This window comes from Sus scrofa, chromosome 3 (assembly GCF_054392235.1).
Source record: "Sus scrofa isolate SSC_HxYL_T2T_F1_AM1 chromosome 3, Sscrofa_HxYL_maternal_Yorkshire_Landrace_v2.0, whole genome shotgun sequence".
Classification (NCBI taxonomy): domain Eukaryota; kingdom Metazoa; phylum Chordata; class Mammalia; order Artiodactyla; family Suidae; genus Sus; species Sus scrofa.
In genome coordinates, this window is record NC_139385.1 from 47,926,509 (window position 1) to 47,939,177 (window position 12,669).

The following is a 12,669-nucleotide window of genomic DNA, read 5'->3' on the forward strand; positions in this document are numbered from 1 at the left end:
TTTAGTGTTCGCTCTTAGATTTAGGTCTGTGTTCAGTGAAGTGACTTTTTTTTTTTTGGTCTCTTTGCTATTTCTTGGGCCTCTCCCGCGGCATATGGAGGTTCCCAGGCTAGGGGTCCAATCGGAGCTGCAGCCACCGGCCTACGCCAGAGCCACAGCCACAGCCACGCGGGATCTGAGCCTCGTCTGCAACCCACACCACAGCTCACGGCAAAGCCGGATCGTTAACCCACTGAGCAAGGGCAGGGATCGAACCCGCAACCTCATGGTTCCTAGTCGGATTCATTAACCACTGCGCCACAACGGGAATTCCTGAAGTGACTTTTTTCACTTTTCATTTTTATTTCAGTATTTCTAAGCGAGAGCTTTCTGCCCAAAGCAAGTGTTACTTTGACAACGAAAAAAGCAACATTTAGGAGTTCCCGTCGTGGCGCAGTGGTTAACGAATCCGACTAGGAACCATGAGGTCGCGGGTTCGGTCCCTGCCCTTGCTCAGTGGGTTAAGGATCCGGCGTTGCCGTGAGCTGTGGTGTAGGTTGCAGACGCGGCTCAGACCCCGCGTTGCTGTGGCTCTGGCGTAGGCCGGTGGCTACAGCTCCGACTCGACCCCTAGCCTGGGAACCTCCATATGCCGCAGGAGCGGCCCAAGAAATAGCAAAAAGACAAAAAAAAAAAAAAAAAAAAAAAAAAAAAGCAACATTTAAAGATTCCTCCAACCCCAGGGCGAGACCGGCCCGGCTTTGCGTCCGCCCTGCAGACGCCCCGCCCCGCCGCGGAAGGGAGGGGCTCCCCGCCTGCCCCCGAGCCGAGCGCCGGGGAGAGGCCTCGTGCCTGCGCACTCAGCAGCCTGCGCCTGCGCCGGCGCCTCGGTCAGCGCGGGCGTCTGCTTGTTGGCCGGGTTCCGCCGCCAAGTCTCGCGAGCCTCGCCGCCGCGTTAGGTGGCGCGTTGGTTGGGCGACTGCTGCGCGCGCTCGGTCGGCCCGGCTCCCCTGTCCCCGTTTCCCCGCCCCCCCCCCCCCGGCCGCTCTTGCTCCGAACCCCCGCCTCCCCTGTGCCCCGACTCCCGGTCCTCTGAGGTCCGGCCGGTCCTCAGAGCCCTCAGCTTCCCGGCCCCCGCCGTCCCCGGAGCCCCCACCGCTCCGGGCCCCGGCGGCATGGGGGACAACACCAGCCCCATCAGCGTGATCCTGGTGAGCTCGGGGAGCCGGGGCAATAAGCTGCTGTTCAGGTACCCCTTCCAAAGAAGCCAGGAGCACCCGGCGTCCCAGACAAGTAAGTGGGCGCCGGGCCCCTCGCTGGCAGCTGCCAGGTGGTTTCCCTTTCTTGTCCAAGGAGAGTGTTCGGGACGTAGGGAAACGTCCGAGGAAGCGGGGAGAGCGTCGCTCCTCGTCCCACACGCCCCAGCCAGTGTTGCAAACACTTCGTCAGTGTCTCTAGGCCTTCGGAAGAGAGGAAGCCCTGTAGGCGTGTGTTCAGCTTGGGTGAGATAGGAAACGCAGGTACCTCGGGAGTCGGCCCGGCCTTCCCCCCGGTTCTGCTGCCCCTCCCCACTGCAGCGTAACCACTTAGCGATTCGGTCTTTGCTCCTTATCCGCAGAAAAATAGGATGTTGCTGGAGTACTCTGGTGGCCCAGTGGGTTAAGGATCCTCTGCTGTCACTGCAGGGGCCCCGTTGCTGCTGTAGCCCCAGGACTTTCACATGTCAAGGGGACAGCCTCGCCTCCCAGGAAAGTGTGTGTCCCCCCATCCCCGCGCACACACACATAGACAGGTGTCTTGTTCTGTCTCCCTTTTTCCATTTGACCATCTGCCTTGGAGCGGTTTCCAACCTAGTGAACAGATGACGGCTCTCTTGGTGCTACCGCAACCGCTGCCCTTTCCCTGTGGATGGGCATTTAAGTTACTTGCAGTTCAATTCGTAATTTATATAATTAAAATAAATTACTTTTAAGTTTGTTAAGATAATACAAAATTTTTGTCTTTTTCTAGGGCCCCACCCATGGCATATGGAGGTTCCCAGGCTAGGAGTTGAATTGGAGCTGTAGCCGCCAGCCTACACCACAGCCACGCCGGATCCCTAACCCACTGAGCGAGGCCAGGGATCAAACCCTCAACCTCAGGGTTCCTAGTCGGATTCATTAACCACTGCACGGTGACGGGAGCTCCGAGATAGTACAAAGTTTTGAAGGGACAGAGGGCTTTAGACCATGACAAGAAAGCTCTTTCTTATCATCATCCTGTAAGCCACCCACCTCCCCTTAACGTTTTCCTGTGCATCTTTCTAGAATCTTCTGTGTAAAAGTACCGGTATATATGCAGGTTATTTTCTTTTCTAAGCTCAAGTGAACGCACCATCCACTGTGTTCTGACCTGTTGTTTTCATTTTCACTCACTGTCTTGGTTGTAGACTTGGAATTACCAAATTACCACCAAAGAATTTTTGTGCAACATGCTGTGATTTAAACAAGAAATGTTTTTTAAGGGCCACACCCCGGCATGTGGAAGGTCCTGGGCTAGGGGGTGGGTAGTGTAGCTGCATCTTCGACTTACACCACAGCTCACAGCAGTGCTGGCTCCCTATCCCTGAGTGGGGCCAGGGATCAAACCCACATCCTCTTGGATCCGAGTCAGGTTCTTTACCAGATGAGGCACAGTGGGAATGCCAAGCTGCGTGTTTTTTTTTGTTTTGTTTTGTTTTGTCTTTTTGCTATTTCTTTTTTTTTTTTTTTTTTTTTTTTGTCTTTTGTTGTTGTTGCTATTTCTTGGGCCGCTCCTGCGGCATATGGAGGTTCCCAGGCTAGGGGTTGAATCGGAGTTGTAGCCACCGGCCTACGCCAGAGCCACAGCCACGCGGGATCTGAGCCGTGTCTGCAACCTACACCACAACCCACGGCAACGCCGGATCCTTAACCCACTGAGCAAGGGCAGGGACCGAACCCGCGACCTCATGGTTCCTAGTCGGATTCGTTAACCACTGCACCACGACGGGAACTCCAGCTGCGTGTTTTTAACAGACTCTTAGTGAGCCAGGTGAACAGCGGTATCTGATGGTAGTTTTAAGGGCCTTTGTCTTCTGAGAGAGTGAGCAGCCCGTTCATCACCTTTGCCTAATTTCTTCTTGGATTGTTTGATTTTTTTTCTTTGTCGATTTGAAGGTGCTTTCTATGTATTTAGGATACAAATAGGCCTTTGTGACAAAGCTGTACATACCTCGCCAGGCTGCCTCTGCATTTGATTTTTATGGGGTCAGGTTTTCAGTCTGTTCTGTGGTTTCTGAGTTTGGTGTCATTCATCGGCCTTCTGCTCGCAAAGATTATTAACAAGAAGAGTCTCTGGTGTTTTCCTGTGGAACTTTATTGTCTTTTTTGTTTTTGTTTTTTTTGGTCGCTTTTGTCTTTTTAGGGCTGTACCTCGGCATATGGAGGTTCCCAGGCTAGGGGTCGAATCGGAGCTGGAGCCACCGGCTTACACCACAGCCACAGCTACGCGGGATCCGAGCCGCATCTGAGACCTACACCACAGCGCAGGGGCACGCCAGATCCTTAACCCACTGAGCGAGGCCAGGGATCGAACCTGCCACCTCGTGGTTCCTAGTCAGTGTCTGCTGCGTCACGACGGGAACGCCCCTTACCTCCCCTGATGTGTCTCTGTGTGGGTCCCCCACTGATGAATTCCTGTACCCTTACTCTCTGTCACACGACCAGGTAGGATTCGTCCCTTCTCATTGCTTGTCTTCTTTGCTGTCCGTCTGGCCGTTCTGCTTGCTTCCCTGTAGACAGCGCTGCCGGCGTCAGGCCCCACTCCCAAGCTGTTGGGGTGTCTCGGTGGCCTCGCTGGACCCGGTGATTCAATGGGAAGCACGAGGTCTGGGTGCTGTGTCTTCTCCATCAGGAGCAGGCTCTGTGCTTCTCCTTGTTCTCATCGCCCTTGTTAGCATTTCCATCTTCTCTATGGGCCTCTTGTGCATGAACAATTTGCCCGCGATCAACGTCCTTGAGTCCTTAAACTTTGTTCTGGTAAAGTCTTGTTGTTTTTGTACATGAAGAATATTGGTACGTGAAATTTAAAAATTCTTTCTTTTGGAGTTTCTGCTGTGGTATAGTGGGTTTAGAAGCTGACTGCAGCAGAGGTATGGCTTCGATCCCCAGCCCAGTGCAGTGGGCTGGGAATCTGATGTTGCTGCAGCCTCGGCTTGGATTCAGTCCCTGGCCCGGGAACTTCCACATGCCTCGGTGTGGCCATAAAAAAAAGTTCTTGGAGTTGCCATTGTGACTCAGCGGTAATGAACCCAACTAGGATCCATGAGGATGTGGGTTTGATCCCTGGCCTGGCTTAGGCGTTAAGGATCTGTGGTGTAGACCAGCAGCTGCAGCTCATGTTCTACCCCTAGCCTGGAAACTTCTATGTGCTTCGGGTGTGGCCGTGAAAATGAAACAAAACAAAAACTTTGTTTTGGAGCCCCTTGTGGCTCAGTGAGTTAAGGATCCAGCATTGTTACTGCTGTGGCTTGGGTTCGATCCCTGGCCTGGGAACTTGTGCATGCTGTGGGTACGGCCAAAAACAGAAAAAAAAATTCTTTCTTTTGCCTGTGCTTTTCCAGCCTGGTTACCATCATACACTGAAAGGGGATGTGTCTGTGTGTCTGTGTGTATGCCGTATATACGATCTTTTTTTGTTTTTTAAACTTAACGTAGTAGCAAAAGCATTTCCCATATTATCACAGTTTCTTGGAAATCATAATTTAAAACATTTTTATTACAAAAATACATAATATGAAGTTTGCCATTTTAACCGCTTCTTAGGTTTGCAGTTCAGCAACATTATTGACATTCATTGTGTTGGGTAACCATTGCCCCTCTCTTATTTCCAAAGTTCTTTCATCATCCCAAACTGAAACTTGTACCCATGAGGTGACAACTCTGTTTCATGTAAGTGCAGTATTTGCCCGTTTGTGTCTGGTTTCTTTCACGTAGCATAATGTTTTTAAGTTTATCCACGTTTTTAAGTTTATCCATGTTTTCCATTTATCACGTATCCATAATGTTTTTTGTTTTTTTGTTTTTTGTTTTTTTTTGTCTTTTTGCTATTTTTTTGGGCCACTCCCGTGGCATATGGAGGTTCCCAGGCTAGGGGTTGAATTGGAGCTGTAGCCACCAGCCTACGCCAGAACCACAGCCACGCGGGATCCGAGCCGCGTCTGCAACCTACACCACAGCCCACGGCAACGCCGGATCCTTAACCCACTGAGCAAGGGCAGGGACCGAACCCGAAACCTCATGGTTCCTAGTCGGATTTGTTAGTCACTGCGCCACGACGGGAGCTCCTATCCAGTGTTTTTAAGTTTATCCACGTTATAGCATCCAAAGTGTTATTCCTTTTCCTGTCTGAATAATGTTCCATCGTGTGCACATACCACATTTTAGAAGCAGTTTTTGTTGTTTAAGTGCAGCCCATCTCCAGGGCTGTGTTCCTTAGAGGCGTGCAGCGAGGTGATTGAGATAGGCGTCTGTGAGTGTGGTCTTTTTTGATTCTTTTCCGTTTTGAGTTATGACAGGATGTTGACTGTAGTTCTGTGTGCCATCCAGCAGATCCTTGCTTTTTTCCATTTTATTTGGTGTGTAGCGGTGCACATCCATCAGCCGCACACTCCCCGTTTATCTCTCCCTCCCCTTTCCCCTGTGGTAGCCCTATGTTCATGGTCCATGTCTTTGAGTCTGTTTCTGCTTTGTAAATAAGTTCGTTTGTGTTATTTTTTAGAGTCCACTGTAAGGGCTGTCCTATGATATTCGTCTTTCTCTGTCTGACGTTATCAGCATGAGAAGCTCCAGGTCCATCCATGTTGCTGCAGGTGGCATTATTTTCGTCTTTTTTCATGGCTGAGTAGTCGTCCCTTGTGTGTATGCGCCACCTCCTTTCCCACTCCTCTGTCCGTGGACATTTAGGTGGCTTCCCCGTCTTGGCTGTTGTCAGTAGAGCTGCAGTGAACATTGGGGTGCGTGTGTCTTTTCCAGTGATGGTGTTCTCCACGTACGTGCCCAGGAGTGGGAGTGCCGGACCTCGCGGTGTCCTGTTTTCAGTTGGCTCAGGACCCTCCACACTCTTCTCCATTGGGGCCGCACCAGTTCCCATCTCCACCGACAGTGTGCGAGGGCCCCTCTTCTCCGCGCCCGCTCCATCGTTTCCTGTTTGTAGACTTGGCGGTGGTGGCCATTCTGACCCGGGCGAGGTGACACCTCAGGGCGGTTTTGATTTGCATTTCTCTAATAACGAGCGAGTCGAGCATATCTTCATGTGCTTTTTGGCCAGCTGTGTGTCTTCTTTGTTGTGGACACATTGCCCGTAGGTGTGTGGGTTTATTTCTGGGCTCTCTGTTCTGTTCCATTGATCCGTATGTCTTTTTTTGTGCCAGCACCATGCTGTTGGGCTTTTCTTATTGGCTTGTATTTTCATTTTCGACTACCCTGCGACATATGGAAGTTCCCGGGCCAGGGATCAAATCTGAGCTGCAGCGGTGGCAAGGCTGGATCCTTAGCCCACTGCTCTGGGCCAAGGGTCGAACCTGTGCAGCTGCAGAGACAGCGTGGGCTCCTTAACCTGCTGTGCCACAGTGGGAACAACCATCCCTTTTCACTGCTTCGCAGTCTTCCTCTCTGTGGGGGACCCTGTTTTCTTAGCGCCGCTCTTTGCCTTCCCTCAGCTAAGCCTCGGAGCAGATACGCTGTCAACAGCACCGGAGAGCACGCCGAGGACCAGGACGGCGACTCCAGGTAGGGCTCGCGGTCGCTCCGTGGCAGGGCTGCTCCTGCCGCACCCCCTGTTGACCTGGATGTTTCTCCCCCGAGGACCCCGTGTCCTTATTCCAGTTGGTGCGCGTTTTAGGGAGACGCAGGCAGGGGTGGCACGGCCAGTCTCTGGCTCGCTGCGTCCCTGGGTCCCGTGATCTGGCTGTGGGCTGTGCGGCTGGTGAGGCGGGTTGGGGACAGATGAGGCCACGTCCCGGCAGGATGCTTCTCTCCCGTGAAAGGAGCACGGAGGCAGGCCCACCCAGAGCTGTCCCCAGCCCTTAGTGCCCAAGCCCGCATCCTGAGGTCCAGTGAGGTCTTGGGGTGCAGCAGAGCGTGTCCAGGTCTGGTGTGGGCGGAGAGCCAGGGCTCCTGTGGCCTTTGTTCTTCTAGGGCGCGGATGGAAGGCAGGTCCTGTCCCTTCCCGAGGGCTCGCCCTCTTCTCTCTGGGAAGTGCTGTCAGGGTGGCAGCCATCAGAAATGCCCACTTCTGCCTTCCTGGGTTCGTTTGAAAGCTTCGTGCACCAGGCCCAGGGGAAGGAGAGAAGCGAGTCCGTGGTCTCTCCTGCGTGAGGGACGTCCGGGGAGAGGAGCTGAGGCCCCCCCCTGGGGCCCATGCCCTGTGGTGTGTTAGCGTTGCCCGGTTCTCAGGCGTGCCCTGGCCACGGCGCAGGCTAGTCCCGGGCCAGCGCTTTTCATCCTTTGCTGTGAGGTGGACAGCGGCCTCTGCCTGCCCAGGGACTGTCTCTGAGGGAGGGTCTGGAAGAGGGCCCGCAGGAGGGGCCGGGCGTGGGGGCTGTTGGGCAGCCCGCGGGTCCTTCTGCTTGGTGTCGAGGCCTGTGGCTGTCGTGGCCTCTGAGGTTGGCAGCTGGGAACCAGCTCTGGCTTGGTCGAGGCCCCTGGAGAGCTGCTGCCCCTGCACCTCTGGTGGGTGGGCACCTTTGGTCCCCCACCCGTGTCACACATAGTTTAGAGCAGGGCGGCCACCTGCCTTCCTTGTCCAGGCTCCATCCGCGGACGGGCACCCGGGCTGCCCAAGATGCCGAGCTCCGGGAACAGAGACCTCCCGTGGCGGGCCGGCAGGGCCCCCCACCTAAGGTTGCTCCGAGGCTGTAATAAACCCACCGCGGGGATGCTTCCCAGGGAACGCACTCACTCGGGTTAGTGTCGAGAAGAGGGAGCCGCGGGGCTGTCGGGGATCGCGGATGCGCCTGTGCCCTGCAGCCCGCCGCTCTCTCGACTCTGGTCAAATTCAAGGATGCCTTCGTTCGGTCCTCGGAGCGCAGTGTGGCACCTTATGGTCCCTCCCCCGGCCCCTACACCCGTTGAGATGCAGGCCGATGCCCTCCGGGGCCCAGCTGTGGTTCCGCTCTGCCCCGGCCCCTGGGCTCCTGTCCCGAGCCTCACGCCCGTTCTGTTTCCCTTGGCGCTCGTTCTCGAAGTGCTTTTTCTCCTGGAACCAGGGCAGTGTTCCTGCCGTCTGGTGGCCAGATCCAAGCCGTGTGAACAGGCCCGATGGGTCCCCTCCGAGTGGCCTGCCTCCGGGCAGCGGGGCCGCCCAGGATCCCTGTCACCGGCCAGTGCGGCCCCTGAAACCGAGACGGGCTGGAACTAAACGGAGTCAGGTCTGGAGCTCCCCGGTTGTGCTGACCACGTGGCCGGAGAGCCGGGGCCGCTGGGCTGCGCGGCTGCTGTGCTGAACCCGCCCATCGTCGTGTGGGAGGCTCTGTCGGCCGCGTGGCTGGGCGGGAGGCTGGTTTCGTAAAGTGAGTCACCACCATGGCGGGTCTCAGGGCCCAGGAGTTGCTGGCCGCTGTTTTCCTGGCACCCTTTTCTGGAATTGGGTGGGGAGAGGAGGAGAGGGATGTTGTCTGGACTCCAGGTTTGGAAAAGGGGTGTCCCTGTCGCGAAGGCCAGCGCTGCAGGAGGCCGAGCAGTCGTGGGAATGGGGCGGAGACTGTCGGCGGTTTTCCGCGGTTTGCGGGGTTTCCACTTGTGGGGCCCTCGTGTCATCGTGTTGGCGGCCTTGTCAGACCGAAGGCTCGTGTGCGAGCAGGCTCTGCCCCGGGCCCCTGAGCCGGGCGTGCGGAGTGGGCTCTGCCCCGGGCGGGCCTCCAGCTCTGGCTTCTGGAGCTGACTCCCTCTTGCGCAGCCCGGGTTCGCACATGAGGGGTCGAGCTTCGGCCAGACCTTAGCGCTTCTAAACATCTGCTCGAAGTTTAGAACCCCTGTGTTTTTGTTTGGTCTCTGTGGTCCTACGCCTGTCTCAGGCCGTCTTCCTGCCGATGGGCGTTGGCTGCAGGGCGAGCCAGAGGCTTCTCCACCCTTCTCTGCCTCCATCCCTGTCGCCCTGTCTTGACCATGCTGGGTTCCTGATGGCCCTCGGTGGTGGGGAAGGACCGGTGGGCACAGGCTCACTGCCCGAAGCCCCACGTGTGCCCAGGCCTCCCACACCCCCTGCCTTTGCCACCTGGACGCCCTCAGTTCTCCTGACCCGAGAGCCAGGGCAGGGGTGGCGGGGCCCAGACGTGCACCCAGACGCCCCTTTTCCTGGCGGGCACAGTGCCCCAGAGGGCGGTGGGCAAGCAGAGCAGGATTTCCTGTCTCCACCGCCTGCTGCCCCCAGAGAGCATCGCTCCTGGCCTTCATTTCTCGGGGGACGTTGGTGGGGGCCTCTCCCAAGGGCAGGTGTTGCACATGGTGCTTGGGTATGAATGCTCTTGTGTGTGCCCATTACACACAGGACGTGACGCACGTGACATTGTGTGACACACGTGACGTTACATGACATGCGATAGGACGTTCGTGGCACACATGACATGACTGTCTGAGACGCATGACATTGTGTGACACGCATGACACAGTGTTACGTGGTGACATGTGATGTGACATGTGGCACCCTTGACGTGACGCATGACATGACATGACATCATGTGGCACTTCTCCGGGAAGTGGGGGGTGTGGAGGGATGACCGGGCGTCGCCGTCCCGTCCCCCACACCCCAGTGTCAGGTACACAGAGCACCTGTGCGCCCCAGAGTGGGAGGGGCGGGGTCCCTCGCTCTCCTTTGGGCCAGGCCAGGGGATAGGCCCTGTTCCCAAGCATCTCAGTGGGAGTGGAGGGTCTTGGCTTGTTTAATAGCAGAGCTGCTCATCCTCCTAAGTGTGTTCTCTTTTTTAAAAATCTCTGAGTTACTGTGGGAATGTTCATTTTTAACAGCTCTTTTATTGTGTTGTAATATTTTTACCAGGGCTTTCATCGTCAAAACAGGGGAAAAGAATTTTTGTCAATTTTGGAAACAAGCAACAAACATTGTCACTTGTTTTTGTTTCCGTTGGCTCTTTGTAGTGCTTATGTCGCCAGCTCTGACTCTCAGGGTGGAAGCGTCTCTACTGTGTTAGGACAGCAGATACTGCATAAGCTCTAAAGTCACGCAGGTGTTTTTTTCTCTGTAAATGTGTAACTTTAAGCTCTGGCGAGTGGACGGCTCAGGCCAGACTCGTTCCGACGAGCAGAGTGCCTGACCAGAGGGCCTCCCTGGGTGACCGCCTAGGCCGGTGCGACGTTTAGCTTGAGAGCACGTGGCTTTCTGGTTGTCTCCCTCCGCAGGCTTGGGCTCCTTGGCCCAGGTGGGAAGGTGCTGTGTTTGGCTGTCGGGAGGGTGCCTTTCGGGTGGACAATTATCCACAGGACGTTGGCCACCACTGCTCGCCTCTGAATTGCAGGTGCCCTCCCACAGCCCAGCTAACTCAGGTTCCTGGGCCGGAGCCTGGGGGCTGGGGGCTCGGGGCTCCGGGCTGTCTGGCTCTTCGTAGCAGAGCAGAGGTTTTTGGTGGAGATTTTTGGATCGGCGCACAGTCAAAATAAGCTCTCGCAGGTGGTGGGAGGTTGTTTTCTATTGGTGTCTTTGTATCCCTGAGTCCCGGGTGGCAGAGTGGAGGGTGGCGCTTGTTCAGATAGGATGGGAAGTGTTGGCGCTGTCGGGGTGCCATGCCCTGGGCCCCCTCCCCATCACCGTGCCCCACAGGTGGGGGCGGGGCAGGGCGAACCGCTGAGAATCTTGGAAGAAATCATCGCATGCTTCTGGTTTAAGATGCTGGCGCTTCCACCCCTGGTGTGGTCACCCAGGGAGCAGTGCTCCAGGGAGGGACACCCGGAGCGGGGGCCGAGGGCTGGGGCTGCGGGGACGTGTCCCCCACACTGCCCGCTGGGGTCGGAAGGCAAGAGGCGAGGTGGCGCCTTCTCATCAAACCCTTTGTGGCTGCTCTGTCTGGGGGTGGTGGGCTGAGCTGGGACGCGCAGTCCCAGGGGAGGTTGGACGGCAGTGTGACCCCCTGGCCTTAGCGATTCCCTGCTCCCTGCAGGCTGGCGGGGGGAGGCTGGGAAGCCGTGTTTGGTCCCGCCAGGCCCCCGCTGCAGGCAGCTCCGCACCACTCGTCCCGCTTCAGGTGGGGGCCCCATGGGTCTAAGGGCTCGGCCCCTTCCTGGGCGCCCTCACCCTGGGCATTTGCTGGTTCAGCGTGTGTGGCAGAGCTCCCCCTTCTCATCGCCTGATGGGGGTGCTGGGGTCGGCAGCTCCCCCTTCTCTTCACCCGATGGGGGTGCTGGGGTCAGTGGCTCCGCCCCCAGACACTTCTGCGTGGCGCCTGATTCACCACAGCTCCTTGGGAAGGCCCAGAGCTTTTGTCCTCAGTGGCCTTGGGGGACAGAGCATGGCGCTGGGGGAGCTGGAGCCCCTCCCCGGCCAGCGTGTCCTTCTGCCCGGACATCGGCGATGCTGCCCCAGGTGGGGAAGGGGTGAAGGGCTGCTCTGCCTTCTGGCTGCAGATTAGACACCGAGCAGCCCGAGCCTGGGCGCTGAGATAAGAGTCTGCCCTGAGCTCCTCTCCCTTATCTCTTCCCTGCAGGGCGGGACAGAGGCCTGGGTGCAGAGGCCCCTGGCCAAGGGGGGAGGCAGGCCGTAAACAGGCATTGTGTCCGCGTCTGCCCTCCCCCCGGCATCTGGTCCTCTGGGTCCCAGTGTGCGTGCAGTCAGTGGCTCCATACATCTCGCACATTTGCGACGGGTCCCCCCTCGTGACAACCGGCAGGTTCAGGATCAGGGCGGAGCTGGGGGGGGGCCCGTGCTGCAGGGAGCGCGGTGCACACAGCTCTCTAGGCGGGGGTTCCCGGGACTGAGGGGAGAGCCCGGCACACCTGGCGGTCAGGGCCCCCCCCGCCCCCCGCAGCCCCTGTGAGCCTTCTCCAGGGCTGAGGGCCCCTCTGGAAGGTCAGGGTCAGCGCCCGCTCAGGGTCAGTGCCCTTGTTTGTCCCAAGCTCCTCGAGCCTGCGGCCTCCTCATTCTGTGCCGTTGCAGAACCACCCCTCATCCCGGGGGTCGGGGGTGACGGATGGGAGCTGCCGGGTCAGCCACGGAGCAGAGCCTGAAGCTGCCTGTCCGAGACATGCCCGGGGGGCCACGAGCCTGGTGCTGTACTCATGGTTGACTCATGTCCACTCTGCCTTTTTTTAAGGTTTTCAGATGTCATTCTGGCGACGATTTTGGCAACCAAGTCTGAAATGTGCGGCCAGAAATTTGAACTGAAGATCGACAATGTGCGCTTTGTTGGGCACCCGACGCTGCTGCAGCACGCGCTGGGGCAGGTACGGCCCGCAGGCGCCCGCCCCGCCGGCTCCGCCGGGGCCCCGGGGTCCCGACGTGGTCTCGGTCGCCGCCCGCCCATTTGCTGTCTGCATCCAGCCTCCCTCCTGACGGCGGCCTCTCCCTCGGACGCAGGCGCCTGTTTCTATGGAGGAGGCTTGGCTACGTTCGTCAGACACTTGAGTTGGATGGGCGGTAGTGTAAACGTTTCTAATCACTATCAAGAGATACAGCCAGCAAGAGTGT

General features: G+C 57.3%; 1 protein-coding gene across 25 annotated transcripts in view; it reads left to right on the forward strand.

The window, feature by feature from the left end:
* Window positions 1-12,669, forward strand: part of NPRL3 (NPR3 like, GATOR1 complex subunit) — a 61,602-nt gene that overhangs the window by 26,344 nt on the left and 22,589 nt on the right. For 9 of the 25 annotated variants that reach the window (XR_014841137.1, XR_014841135.1, XR_014841136.1 and 6 more), the window contains exons 1-3: window positions 932-1,272; window positions 6,698-6,767; window positions 12,296-12,425. Coding sequence is in view for 12 of the 25 variants with exons in the window: in XM_003481079.5 (XP_003481127.1) it covers window positions 1,155-1,272; window positions 6,698-6,767; window positions 12,296-12,425 (318 nt within the window). In the remaining 13 variants the exon portion in view is untranslated. Of the gene's footprint in view, window positions 1-931; window positions 1,500-1,597; window positions 2,021-5,125; window positions 6,768-12,295; window positions 12,426-12,669 lie in introns of those variants that run through there. The other 16 variants (XR_014841132.1, XM_021086960.2, XM_085018250.1 and 13 more) reach the window with 7 other exon arrangements.